This window comes from Salvelinus namaycush, chromosome 2 (assembly GCF_016432855.1).
Source record: "Salvelinus namaycush isolate Seneca chromosome 2, SaNama_1.0, whole genome shotgun sequence".
NCBI lineage: Eukaryota > Metazoa > Chordata > Actinopteri > Salmoniformes > Salmonidae > Salvelinus > Salvelinus namaycush.
This window is the reverse complement of record NC_052308.1, coordinates 17,028,343-17,040,847: the sequence shown is the minus strand read 5'-3', so window position 1 is coordinate 17,040,847 and position 12,505 is coordinate 17,028,343. Positions and strand designations below refer to the sequence as shown.

The following is a 12,505-nucleotide window of genomic DNA, read 5'->3' as shown; positions in this document are numbered from 1 at the left end:
GTGCTTTCGTGCTGTCCACTATGGATGCTACTGCGTGTGGAACATACAAATCTACTTTTTGACCCATTGTAATGGAAGCCGTGTTATGCAACACCATTTCAGTCGCCTGTACCGCCTTAAGGCACAGTGGCATTCCTTTTGCCACCGAGTCTAGCGATTTACTCCAGTACATTACCCATCTCTCTCAACCCCCATGATGTTGCATAACCACAGCACCACAATGTCCTTCTTGTTCATGAACAAACATTTTAAAAGGTAATTTTAGGTTTGGCAATCCCAATGCTGGCGCTTGACACAATTGCTTCTTTAACTCGACAAACGCTTCCTCACACTCGTGATTCCACTCTATCCTCTCATGGGGACCCTTCCCCCCTTTCGTCAACTCTGTAAGTGGCTCAGCAATTTCAGAGAATGACGGAATAAAATGTCTAACAAAATTGAAAACTCCTAAAGTTTTCCTGAGCATGCGAGGAGTGTTTGGCCGCGCCAAAGAACGCATGGTTTCTACCCAATCCCGGGTAATGTGTTTCGTGCCCTTAGAAATCGCAACCCCAAATATGTTACTTCTTGCTTTGCTAGTTGTGCTTTCTCATACGATGCCTTATGACCCTGTTCCGCCAAATAGTCTACCAATGCGGTGAGGTCTCGCATATGAGTTTCTTCGTCTTTTGACGCTAATAACAAATCATCCACGCATTGTACCAACACAGAACCTTCAAATGTACACCCTTTTAACGATTGTTTCAATGCAGAATAATACCAAGTGGGACTATTTGTAAATCCCATCGGTACTCTAGCCCACGTAAATTGCTCCCCCTGGCAACAGAACCCGAACCAGTTTCGTGACTCCTCAGCCACCGGCACAGACCAAAATCCGTTTTTCATGTCTAACACACTGTACCATTCTGAGTCTGAGGGAATAGATGCCAATAGGTCTGCCAAATCTGCTACCACTGGTGTGATTTTCACTGCATGTTTGTTTATGCCACGAAAATCCACAGTAATACGCCATTCTAGTCCTTTTTTTACTGGGTATAAAGGGCTGTTGCATCGAGCTGGTCCGCGGATCACTATGCCACGTTCAAGTAATATTGGAAGGTCCTCTGCCACCGATTTCTCAGCCTCTGATTGCTTCATTGGTGGCGGCGGTTCTCCCTCAACCACAAAAGGCTGATTAGCCCACAATCTAATGCGTCTTTTGCCCATAATGGATGGTCCTGAAACAACAATTGCTCTGCTTTCGCCGTTCTTACTGCCAATTTTAATTTGTTACCTTTTAGAATCCATTCCCCCGGCATCTTGCAAAGACTATCCAACCGAAACTGTGATCTCTATGAACCACTATTGATCGAACGGAGGCCATGTACTGCTATGCAAAATGTTCCTGTCCCGCTGCTTTTAAGAGGGTTTGCTGCTGCAGCGGCATTTCCTCCCAAGTCAGCAGGTTCCAGTACCACCCTACAATCCCTTTTCCAATGACCCTCAACACTACACCTAAAACAGGCCTCTGTTGATTTTCTTCCGCTCCGTTTCCCTCCCTGTCCCTTTGTCTTATTTGGGCCATTGTAACCACTGTTAGTGACTTTCACTGTGGCAGCATTAACCACTCATACTGCTGTGGAGTAAATGGAATTAGATTCTACTCTCAACGCTGCTTGTACTATTTCATCCCAGTGAGAATGCTGATCCACCAACCCTGCAATAGCCGTTTTGATAACAGGTTTCAAACCTGTCATCAAAGCTGATGTACATATTCCCGCATTTTGATCATATCTATCCCCCATCGTCAGGTTAGTACGCAACGCATCATCCATCCGATCCACATAATCGCGTACTCCCTCTTTCACACCCTGAGTACAGTTTCTAATTTTACTAGCATCTGGTCGGAACAACACATTCCCAACCGTAGTTAAGAATCCTTAAATTTCATCATTGGCTGTCGCTGGGTCACACGCTTTTCGTCCTGAGGACCAAGCCGATGTTCTATACCCCTGTGCGAGTGTTGGCAACATGGCTCTTGGCAACAGCAAGTGTACAGTATGATCGTAATCACCAGCATGCATGGAACCCAAAAATTATACAGTGTCTCCTCAAGAAACGGATAAATTCCTGTCCCTCTCTTACTGGATCTGGTGCTTCTTTCATAATACTACGCATTTCGCTCACGCTCAATGGCTGATGGTGATGCTGTATTTGTATCCGTACTTGGGGCTGCGCGTCATCTGGAATAGGGTTGTTCTCCCCTGGTACTATTTGTCCTGGAAAATATGTAACCGGGTTGCGTGTGTTCGTACCGGTCTCACCTCTCTATGATTACCTGGATCATGCTGATCAACTATCCAGTCCGGGACCATTATGTGCGGACTCGTAATGTGACTGTACCCCGCCTCTCGCAACCCATATCACTCTTTTTCCTCTTTAAGAGAGGGTTATAATGGTTCTCCCCCAGTTATGACCTGTTTCACCTTATAGCATGGGGCGAATGGCGGAGGAGTTGCAATTGCATATACTCCGCCACATCTATTCTGATACTGTTGAAGCGTAACCCTGAGTTGTTTAATTTGGTTTTGCCTATCCTCAAGATCTTTCTCCAACTCTTGATTTAGGTTTGGACTTTTCTCTAGCTCATTAGCCAATTCCTGTTTCTGTTCATCTAATCTATGTGCATGCCCTTCGGATATTCCTAGTTCTTTTATTTGTCGCCTCATTCTTGTCTACTGCCTGGTCCATTTTACCTAGCAGATCTTTCTTTTTCTATTTTTCTATTTTTATCCGCTGCTGATAAAAAGCTGTGATTAGGATGCCTGCGTATTGTGGTTTGGACCGTTCTCTGATCTCAGTGTTCCACAGTACGATTGCATCCATACACTCTTGACTGTTTTTAAACTTTCCATCTACTGGAAAATGTGTACCAATTTTGTCCAATTTCGCTCATTTTCCCCACCATTTATTTGGTTCTTGGTTTTGATCATACACTTTTTTTGTGCCTCTAAGGCTATGGTAACATTTTCCTTTTCTATTCCTCCCTCCCCGGGAGTTTCCTGGTCTTTAGAAGCCATTTCTGTTTTCCTGTCTCAGCGTCACCCCCCATCAGCATTAATTGATAACAGTCTAGCCTATTAATAATTTGGACACTTTTGTACCTTTATTAGTGCTTGTTTATGCTATCATTTATCGATTCACATCCCGATAATCTTGAACCAACTGCTCTCTTTTTGATATCGTCTAATATTGGCCACACATTCATACACTCACACATCTCGCTGCCTCACGGCCCCCTGCGGCTGGGACTTCCTTCTCCTTTACAATTCTCGCAAGGGAATTCCCCCACTAGGGACCTATCCTTTACGGAACCTACCCTCCCTTGTATTGTCACTCCTGGCTCTCGCAGAGAAAAACCTCCACTTGGGACCTATCCTTTATGGAACCTACCCTTCACTTATTTAGCCTGGCGCTATGGATCTCGCAGAGAATCACCCCCACTCGGGACCTATCCTTATGGAACCTACCCTACACCATATTTTTATGGTCCGTATTCTATAATTATTCAGCCTACGATTCTCATCTCCCCAAGATGTCAACATGAGTGGTAACAGGTGTAGGAACTTGCCTACCTTATTTGCTGTGCCGGCTCCTGTTTCATTGATCTGGACTCTTTGGTTTGATTCAAATTCGTGGTGAATCCTGCTGACAACGCCAACTGTTAAAGGACTCTGAGGCCATGAGAAACAAGATTCTCTGGTCTGATGAAACCAAGATTGAACTCTTTGGCTGAATGCCAAGCGTCATGTCTGGAGGAAACACTGTAGGGCTTGTGGACAGCTATACAGACCTGTTCAATGGAATCGGAAAGCTGAAATACACTACATGACCAAAAGTACACCTGCTCGTCGAACGTCTCATTCCAAAATCATGGGCATTAACACAGAGTTGGTCCCCCCTTTGCTGCTAGGACAGCCTCAACTCTTCTGGGAAGGCTTTCCACTAGATGTTGAAACATTGCTGTGGGGACTTGCTTCCATTCTGCCACAAGAGCATTAGTGATGTTGGGCAATTAGGCCTGGCTTGGAATCGGCGTTCCAATTCATCCCAAAGGTGTTCGATGTGGTTTAGGGCAGGACTTTGTGCAGGCCAGTCAAGTTCTTCTATACCAATCTCAATGGACCTCGCTTTGTGCACAGGGGCATTGTCATGCTGAAACAGGAAAGGGCCTTCCTCAACCTTTTGCCACAAAGTTGGAAGCACAGAATTGTTTAGAATGTAATTTCCCTTCACTGGAATTAAATTAAGGGGCCTAGCCTGAACCATGAAAAACATCCCCAGACCATTGTTCATTCTCCACCAAACACTACAGTTGGCACTATGCATTCGGTGTCACACCCTGACTATAGAGAGCCGTGGTATTCTCTATAGGGGTTTAGGTCAAGGTGTGACTAGGGGGGTGTTCTAGAATGTGTATTTCTATGTTGGTGGTTTTGTATGGTTCCCAATTAGAGGCAACTGGTAATCGTTGCCTCTAAATGGGGATCATATTTAGGAAGCCCTATCTCCCACCTGCTTTGTGGGATATTGTTTGTGTTAGTGTGTTTGGGCACTTCGTCTTCACGTTCTTTGTAAGTTTTGTGGTTTTGTTTCTAGTTTCACTTTGTATTAAAAAGATGTGGAACTCAATGCACGCTGCGCCTTGGTCCGCTCATTTTGAAGTTCGTGACATTCGGGCAGGTAGCGTTCTCCAGGCAACCGCCAAACCCAGATTTGTCTGTCAGACGAAAGGTTTGGAAGGAAGTTTTGTGTCAACACAAACTCTTCAGCAAGAACTGCAGCTTTCTCAAGAGTGAGATCCTTGTGCTCATAAATGTAGGTAGCAACCCTGTCATGAAGGCAATTCTTGAACTGCTCGAGAAGTATGAGTGTCTTTAAATCCTCAAGGTCCTTGACCTTTTGAGAACCACACCACTGATCTCTCTTGTTCTCTTGTGAACTCAACATGGCTTTGTTATTCTCTACGGGCATAAACAAATATAACACAAAAACATACATTCAAATTAATCTAATTCATTCAATATATAGCCCAGCCGTAAACTCAACAACAGCATATTGTATACTAATGTTGGAGGACTTGTGTTGTCTGTTTGTATAGCATAAAGTAACAGGGCTCATTCGCGCACAGTTTCAAGAATTTGTGAAATACCATTTTCTTTGAAGCACATAATGGTTATGTAGAGCATGTGCAACAATCATTTTGAAACCTCTTGTTAAGGCTGTTAAATAGGGGTGGGAATTTGAGGAAAAAGGGAGGGACAGGGATGGGGGTGTAATAATAGATGAAGGCTGGCTGCTCAGTGCCCATGGGCCATGTTAGGACTACACTACAACAAAACCACTACTTCTGTTCACTGTGAATGTCTAAGTTGAAACCTACCTACTTTCCACATCCTTTGCTGCACTTTAAATCAAACTCATCGTCAACTTTCATAAACACTGATTTCTCCTTATTTTACAGACTCTCTCTAGTTTGGGACGTGGTATGTGGTAACACTACAGCGATAGAGCGAAAGCAACATGAAGGTGACAATCCTGCTCATCTGCTCCTGCCTGGCCTGGGGAGGCCTGGGGAAGCCACAGTTTCCTGGTAATACACACACCTGTCAATAAATGTAATGTCTCTTAACAGCATCCAGCTGTTTGACTGAAATCCACCAGGAAGAGCTTAGAGGGGACACATACTAACACAGATCTATTTCGTTCCCTCTTCTCGCTGAAGTGTGCACTTGTTCACTCCCGTTCATATATTTGAAAGGAAAGGGACAGGTTTAGGAAATGTAGTGGAATGATCCTTTAGCACATGCTGAAACCAATCCAATGCTCCTATAATCCTTGAGGAGGAGTGAATGAGTGCACACTTCAGGAAGAAGGGTAGAAACTAAATTGGGCTTTGATTTATTGGAGATGTGACACATGCAGAAGTCTTCAACTGCTCTTATTAATGAAGTGTCACTTATCTGTTTTTAAGGCATCCTGTTTAGAATAACACGGCTTGTTAGGGTTATAACTGTCAGTCTATTGACCCCACTGAACATAATTCACAATGCATTTACAATACGATGGCTAGTGAACCTCCATTTTCTCTGTTCTCTCTACAAAATGACCAGAATCATTTAGCTCCTGAAATATTATGTATAGATAAGGAGAGGTTCACAAAATGGATTCCAGATGTGTAATATTTGTCCCTAAACAGTTATAATATTAGGTTCCTTCTTATCGTAACATCATTAATGTATGTGCTAGTGTATAATAGGCAACGTGATTTCAGAAATAAGATGCTTACGTGCTGGAGATGTCCAAGGTCATATGGTTGGCAGTGGCCGACCCTACAGAACATGTCATTATGAATACAGTACATGTGTATGTGCTTATGGTCATACTGTTGGTCCCTGATATTATCGTCCATACTTGTTCATATTATTTGTCATGCTGAGACTTAAAACCAGTATAGAAATAAGTTACTCACAAAGGAACTTTGACATTGTCTGGCAGTAAAACATTAATTAGGAAGGTTATATTTAGGTTATGAAATATAAGTAAATAAGGAAGTGATATTTGGAAATAATGGACCACGCATCTTTTCTGTGTTAATCAAGTTTTTGTCCATCAAAGAATGCTTCCCTGGATAAACCTCAACATGTTTTCCATTTAATTGGGGCATATTCCGTCCCACTTGTCCCAGTACTTTCGCAGGTGTTACAGATCACTTCTGCTGGCCTCTTTCCCTCCTCATTTAAAACTAAAACTCTACCTCCGTGTTGCAGACCAAGAGAAAGATTCCCTGTTCTGGAACACATGGGCCCAGCGTACTTTGAAGAATGCCCTCACACTTCAGAAGCTCAATCAAAACACTGCAAAGAACCTCATCCTCTTCCTTGGTGATGGTAAGCCATGATTACAGGAGTCTTTTTTCATTCCATGAGTATGTGCCATACTGTATGATGAAGTGAAGTCTTAACTCTATGAGCTTATGTGCAGCATACAGATGTAATATTTTTATACATTTCCAGATTATCTTTCCTAGTGGTTGTAGAAAACTAGTATTTTGATGATAAGTATATCCTCCTCATCAAACACAGTCGTTTCCATCTAAACATTCTGGAGGATTGACGTAATCCAGTCAGAAGTAAATAGTATTTTTCAGACTTTCTAAATCGAATGTTGAATATGGGAGCCATCGAGCATTAAACCAACATGCTTACAGTGCCAATGGATCACTTTGCTTCTGCTTAATATTATGTTATGTAGTGACCCATTAAACTGTCCCCCCCAAAGGATCTTAACTGTCTATGTTTTACATGCAGCAGCATACAATATACCTTACTCTATCATGTATGACAACCATGCTTAAAACAATCATGCTGGATAAAGTGAAAGTGCACGTCAGTTCACATCCTCTACAAAAGCATCCATATTGATACCCATATAAAAACAAAGGGAAAATAGATAGTCATTTCTAAAAATACAAATTTTGTTGACTTGTGAAAAGGCAGATCTCAGGTAAAAGCTCTTTTGGCGGGGTTCTTTACCACCAAATGTAGAGTTGTCTGTTCAGTGGTAGAGCAGCTGCTGTGAAAAGTGACCACAGAGCCATGTTAACCAGATAAAAAACCAAAAGGTGTTAATGCATGAGATGGAAACGCTTTCTATCCCTTAAATAGAATCACACCATAACAGACCGAGCACTGCTTTGCTTTTGTTGTGTAGGAATGGGCATTCCCACAGTGACGGCAGCACGAATACTGAAGGGGCAGCTAAGCAGACAGAGTGGGGAAGAGACCCAGCTGGAGATGGACAAGTTCCCCTTTGTTGCGCTTTCCAAGGTCTGACCTGGTCTGTTATCATATAGAAAAGCTATAGAATAGCTTGCATTAGTGATCTGGAAGTAATGAATGGTTCACCAAGAGCAAGACCAATATACCTGGTCACATACTGTCTATGTCATACGATAATAATGTGTTATTATGTTACATACTTGGCAAGAAGCCACACATCATAGAACTGTCTTTATAGTTAAGGGAGCAGCACATTCCACACATGATTGATCATGTAGTAGTCTGTGTCAATAATTGTGTAAGAGTTTAGAATGTAAAAGAAATGACACAATCTGAGCGTTTCAAGGTGATGCTTGGAGGTGTGGATAACACCAACACGGAATGCAGAACAATGTCTCCTACTACAATTCTATATAATTCACACGTTACTGTCCTGTCTCCGCAGACATATAACACCAATGCCCAGGTGGCAGACAGTGCGGGTACGGCCACAGCATTCCTCTGTGGGGTGAAGGCCAACGAGGGCACGGTGGGTGTGAGTGCAGCTGCCGTCCGTTCCCAGTGCAACACCACACAGGGCAACGAGGTCACCTCCATCCTCAGATGGGCCAAGGAAGCCGGTACTGTCTCATTATAACCCATGTTTATTCACAGTACCTTTCCACACCAGATCTACTAAGCCTTATTTGGCCAACCTGAGATAAGCAGTAGAGACACATCATGATAACATTGTAATCGTAGGCATGCATGGATCTCAATGGGGAGTTTATAGCTACGGATGTATTTTCTTAAAGGCAGAGACTCCCTAGCAGGCCCCAATGACTTAGAGACATGGCAGGAATGAAAACAAGTCTTCTGGAGTAGAGGTCAGGGGTCAGAGAGGATCAGGGATCCAATCCTTTGTGACCAGACCAGGCAGGCAGTGAACTTATGACCTGAGCCCTTCACATGCTGTAACACACAGAAATTGATAACTCACATCAGGAACAGGCTTTTACTCGTTAGTTTCTGACCCACTCACCCTCAGTGGAAATATTTGTACAACCATAATTATCTGTCTAACATAGTAAGTACTCTAACCATGATGGGTAAAAAACAAACAAAAAAGACAGAAATGGTCATATTTCTCAAATTAGTGAAAATTGAATTCAAATCAAATCAAACTTTATTTGTCACATGCACCGAATACAACAAGTGTAGACCTTACCGTGAAATGCTTACTTACAAGCCCTTAACCAACAGTGCAGTTCAAGAAGAGTTAAGAAAATATTTACCAAAGAAACTAAAGTAAAAAATAATAAAAAGTAACACAATAACATAACAATAAGGAGGCTATATACAGGGGGTACGGGTACCGAGTCAGTGTGCAGGGGTACAGGTTAGAGGGAATTTGTAAATGTAGGTAGGGGTGAAGTGACTATGCATAGATAATAAACAGCGAGTAGCAGCGGTTTGCAAAACAAATGGGGGGGTCAATGTAATAGTCCGGTGGCCATCTTATTTATTGTTCAGCAGTCTTATGGCTTGGGGGTAGAAGCTGTTAATGAGCCTTTTGCTCCTAGACTTGGCGCTCTGGTACCGTTTGCCGTGCGGTAGCAGAGGAAACAGTCTGAAGTGACTGAAGTCTCTGACAATGTTTTGGGCTTTCCTCTGACACCGCCTATTATATTGGTCCTGGATTGCAGGAAGCTTGGCTCCAGTGATGTACTGGACCCTACGCACAACACTCTGTAGTGCCTTACAGTCAGATACCGAGCAGTTGCCATACCAGGCGGTGATGCAACCGGTCAGGATGCTCTCGATGGTCCCCTGGGTGTCAACAGAATTGTTCAAGTTCAACTAGAATTAGCAGCTTCTTTGGAGCTATTGATTGTCTTCAGATCTGGCAGACTATTGCACATAATCCAAGCAGCAGGTTCAAAACTGTTTGTGTGTTTGTTACCCAGGCAAGTCAGTGGGAATAGTCACGACAACGCGTGTGAACCATGCCACCCCCAGTGCGGCTTATGCCCACTGTGTTGACAGGGACTGGTACTCCGATGGAGAGATGCCCGCTGAGGCAGTGCGGGCGGGCTGCAAGGATATCGCCATGCAGCTCTTTGAGAACATTCCCAACATCGATGTGAGTCACATCATATAATATGGATCCTGATGTTACAGAAAATATTCAGTAATCATGTTAAAAACAGAGAATTTTTTTATTGTTCAGACAGTAATATTGAACAGCTTGCACCTGTAATGTAAAGGCACACAGATAATAATAACAGGAAAATATTCAACCCTACCAGGGATGTCCATAGAGATAATTCAAATGTTTTATTTGATGGATGTCTAGGTGATTATGGGAGGAGGGAGGAAGTACATGTTCCCCAAAAACCAGTCAGATGTGGAGTATCCTGGAGAGAAGAAACACTTCGGTACGCGCATCGATAGAAGGAACTTGGTGGAGGAGTGGAATAACAGAATGAAAAACAAGGTCAGCTGCTCTATCTTAGTTCTTCTCTCACTCCTCTTCTACCATGTCTGTTGTTTCTTCCTTGTCCTTCTCCGTCCTCCTCTTTTCTCAATTTTTCTTATCAAGAACATTTGAATAGCTTTAGGTTGTCACAGGGTTAGATCAATGCCATATGATGTATTGTTTTATCTATTAAATAAACAGAACGCCCACTATGTATGGAACAAGAAGGAACTTTTATCGCTAAACCCTAATAGTGTGGATTACCTTTTGGGTGAGTTCTTTTTTTAAATTGTTGGCTCTTTATTGATTTCATGACCTGCCTGTTTCATCTTTTCTATTCATGTTAACCACTGATCATCTTCTCTACCTATTTCGCAATATAACAAACCCTGCTTCCTGTGTTAACACAGGTCTGTTTGAGCCTGGAGATCTTCCCTATGACCTGGAGAGAAACAATGAGACAGATCCTTCACTGACAGAGATGGTGGAGGTGGCCATCAAGATCCTGAAGAAAAACCCCAGCGGATTCTACCTGCTGGTGGAGGGTGATTGTTGTGTTACATTTACTCTGGCACCAGTAAATACTGTATCTGTTGCATAAGTTTAATAATGTATATCATGTTGAATGTGAAGTTTGTATAGCTGAGGCTGATTTGCCAGTGCTGATGCTAGATTTTCTCATCTGCCTGAGAGAGAGAGGTTAACCAGGCTGTGCGTTGCCAGGGGGGCGCATCGACCACGGACATCATGACGGTAAAGCCAAGCAGGCCCTGCATGAGGCAGTGGAGATGGACCAGGCCATTGGCCACGCCGGCCTCATGACCAGCATAAATGACACATTGACTGTCGTCACTGCTGACCATTCTCACATGTTCAACTTTGGAGGCTACACTCCAAGGGGGAACACAATTTTTGGTGAGCAGTGGATGATTTTGCAACAATGTATTGTACATTGTATGTGGCTACACTCAGTCATCAGTCACTTGGATGTTGTGATTAATGGTTTGTGATGGAGATCGTTCATTGTTTCCTCTCTGTCTACAGGACTGGCTTCCATGTTGAGTGATGTGGACCAGAAGCCCTTCACTGCCATCTTATATGGGAACGGACCAGGGTTCAAAGTAGTCAATGGTCTGAGAGAGAACATCTCCACCCTTGACTATGGTAAATTAAATCTTATCATCAATGGAGTATTGCCTCTGTCATAGAGAACACCACTTGGTCTTTGGCATGCCAGAAAATCATCCATCTGATCTCTTTCTCCTTCCCTTTCCCTACCTCCACCCTTTCCCTTCCTTCTCTCTCTCCAGAGGAAAATAACTACAAGGCCCAGTCTGCAGTGCCGCTGAGTATGGAGACTCATGGAGGAGAGGATGTGGCTGTGTTTGCTAAGGGCCCTATGGCTCACCTGCTGCACGGTGTCCACGAGCAGAACTACATTCCCCATGTCATGGCTTATGCTGCCTGCATTGGCCAGAACAGAGACCACTGCATGTCATCCAGTGGAGCTTCTAGTCTCAGCGCTGCTCTGCCCAACCTGACAGCTCTCCTCACACTCATCCGCCTCCTCTGCTGACCTTTCACCCCAACCCCCCTCCTGCACTACCCCAACCCTCCTCTTAGTATACATGTAATACTCCCACATATTTTTTCCCCGTTGCAATGCGGATTTTCTTCTTACCATTTAAAAAAAAAAAATTCATTCTGTAATGACCACTGCAAGGGCATTTAAAGTTAGTGTTTTGAGGGTTGGTGTTTTTCAGTCAGATGTAGTGTTAGGGAAAATAAGAGCATATCACTTTATTTCTACTTTAACATATAGGATAAATTGTGTTATTTTACTTTGGTATTGATCACTATTCAGGTAACACCAAAACTATGTGAAGAATTCTGTCATATCAGTTGGTTTAAGAGAAGGGTATATCTCTGAATTTATATCAATCATTGTATGGGGTAAATAACCTCCCAGTATTAATGACACAGCAATGTTGCTGCCCACCTATATATTTGTTGTCTGTCAATTCCATGACTGGATCAGGCAACTTTTCAAAGAAGCTATTTCCTTTTGAAAATTAGAAACCTAATGTAGGGGAGAGCGAGGAATGTTGTCACACTTTTCACACTGTCTAACATTTACTGGGCACATCACATCACAATGGTATAAATGTCATACCAAATGAAAGAAGGAAGTCTTGGGCACATTTGTTGTATTCATTACATCTTCATG

At 43.1% G+C, this 12,505-nt stretch overlaps 1 protein-coding gene across 1 annotated transcript; it reads left to right on the top strand.

Moving 5' to 3' along the window:
- The first annotated feature begins 5,562 nt into the window (after positions 1-5,562).
- On the top strand, positions 5,563-12,280 carry LOC120020548 (alkaline phosphatase-like). Its single transcript, XM_038964258.1, has 11 exons — positions 5,563-5,632; positions 6,810-6,929; positions 7,753-7,868; positions 8,266-8,440; positions 9,767-9,942; positions 10,156-10,296; positions 10,480-10,549; positions 10,689-10,823; positions 11,002-11,193; positions 11,323-11,442; positions 11,589-12,280. Exons 1-11 carry the CDS (start codon positions 5,563-5,565, stop codon positions 11,852-11,854), a joined length of 1,581 nt encoding a protein of 526 aa, XP_038820186.1. The 3' UTR covers positions 11,855-12,280.
- Positions 12,281-12,505: the final 225 nt, after the last annotated feature.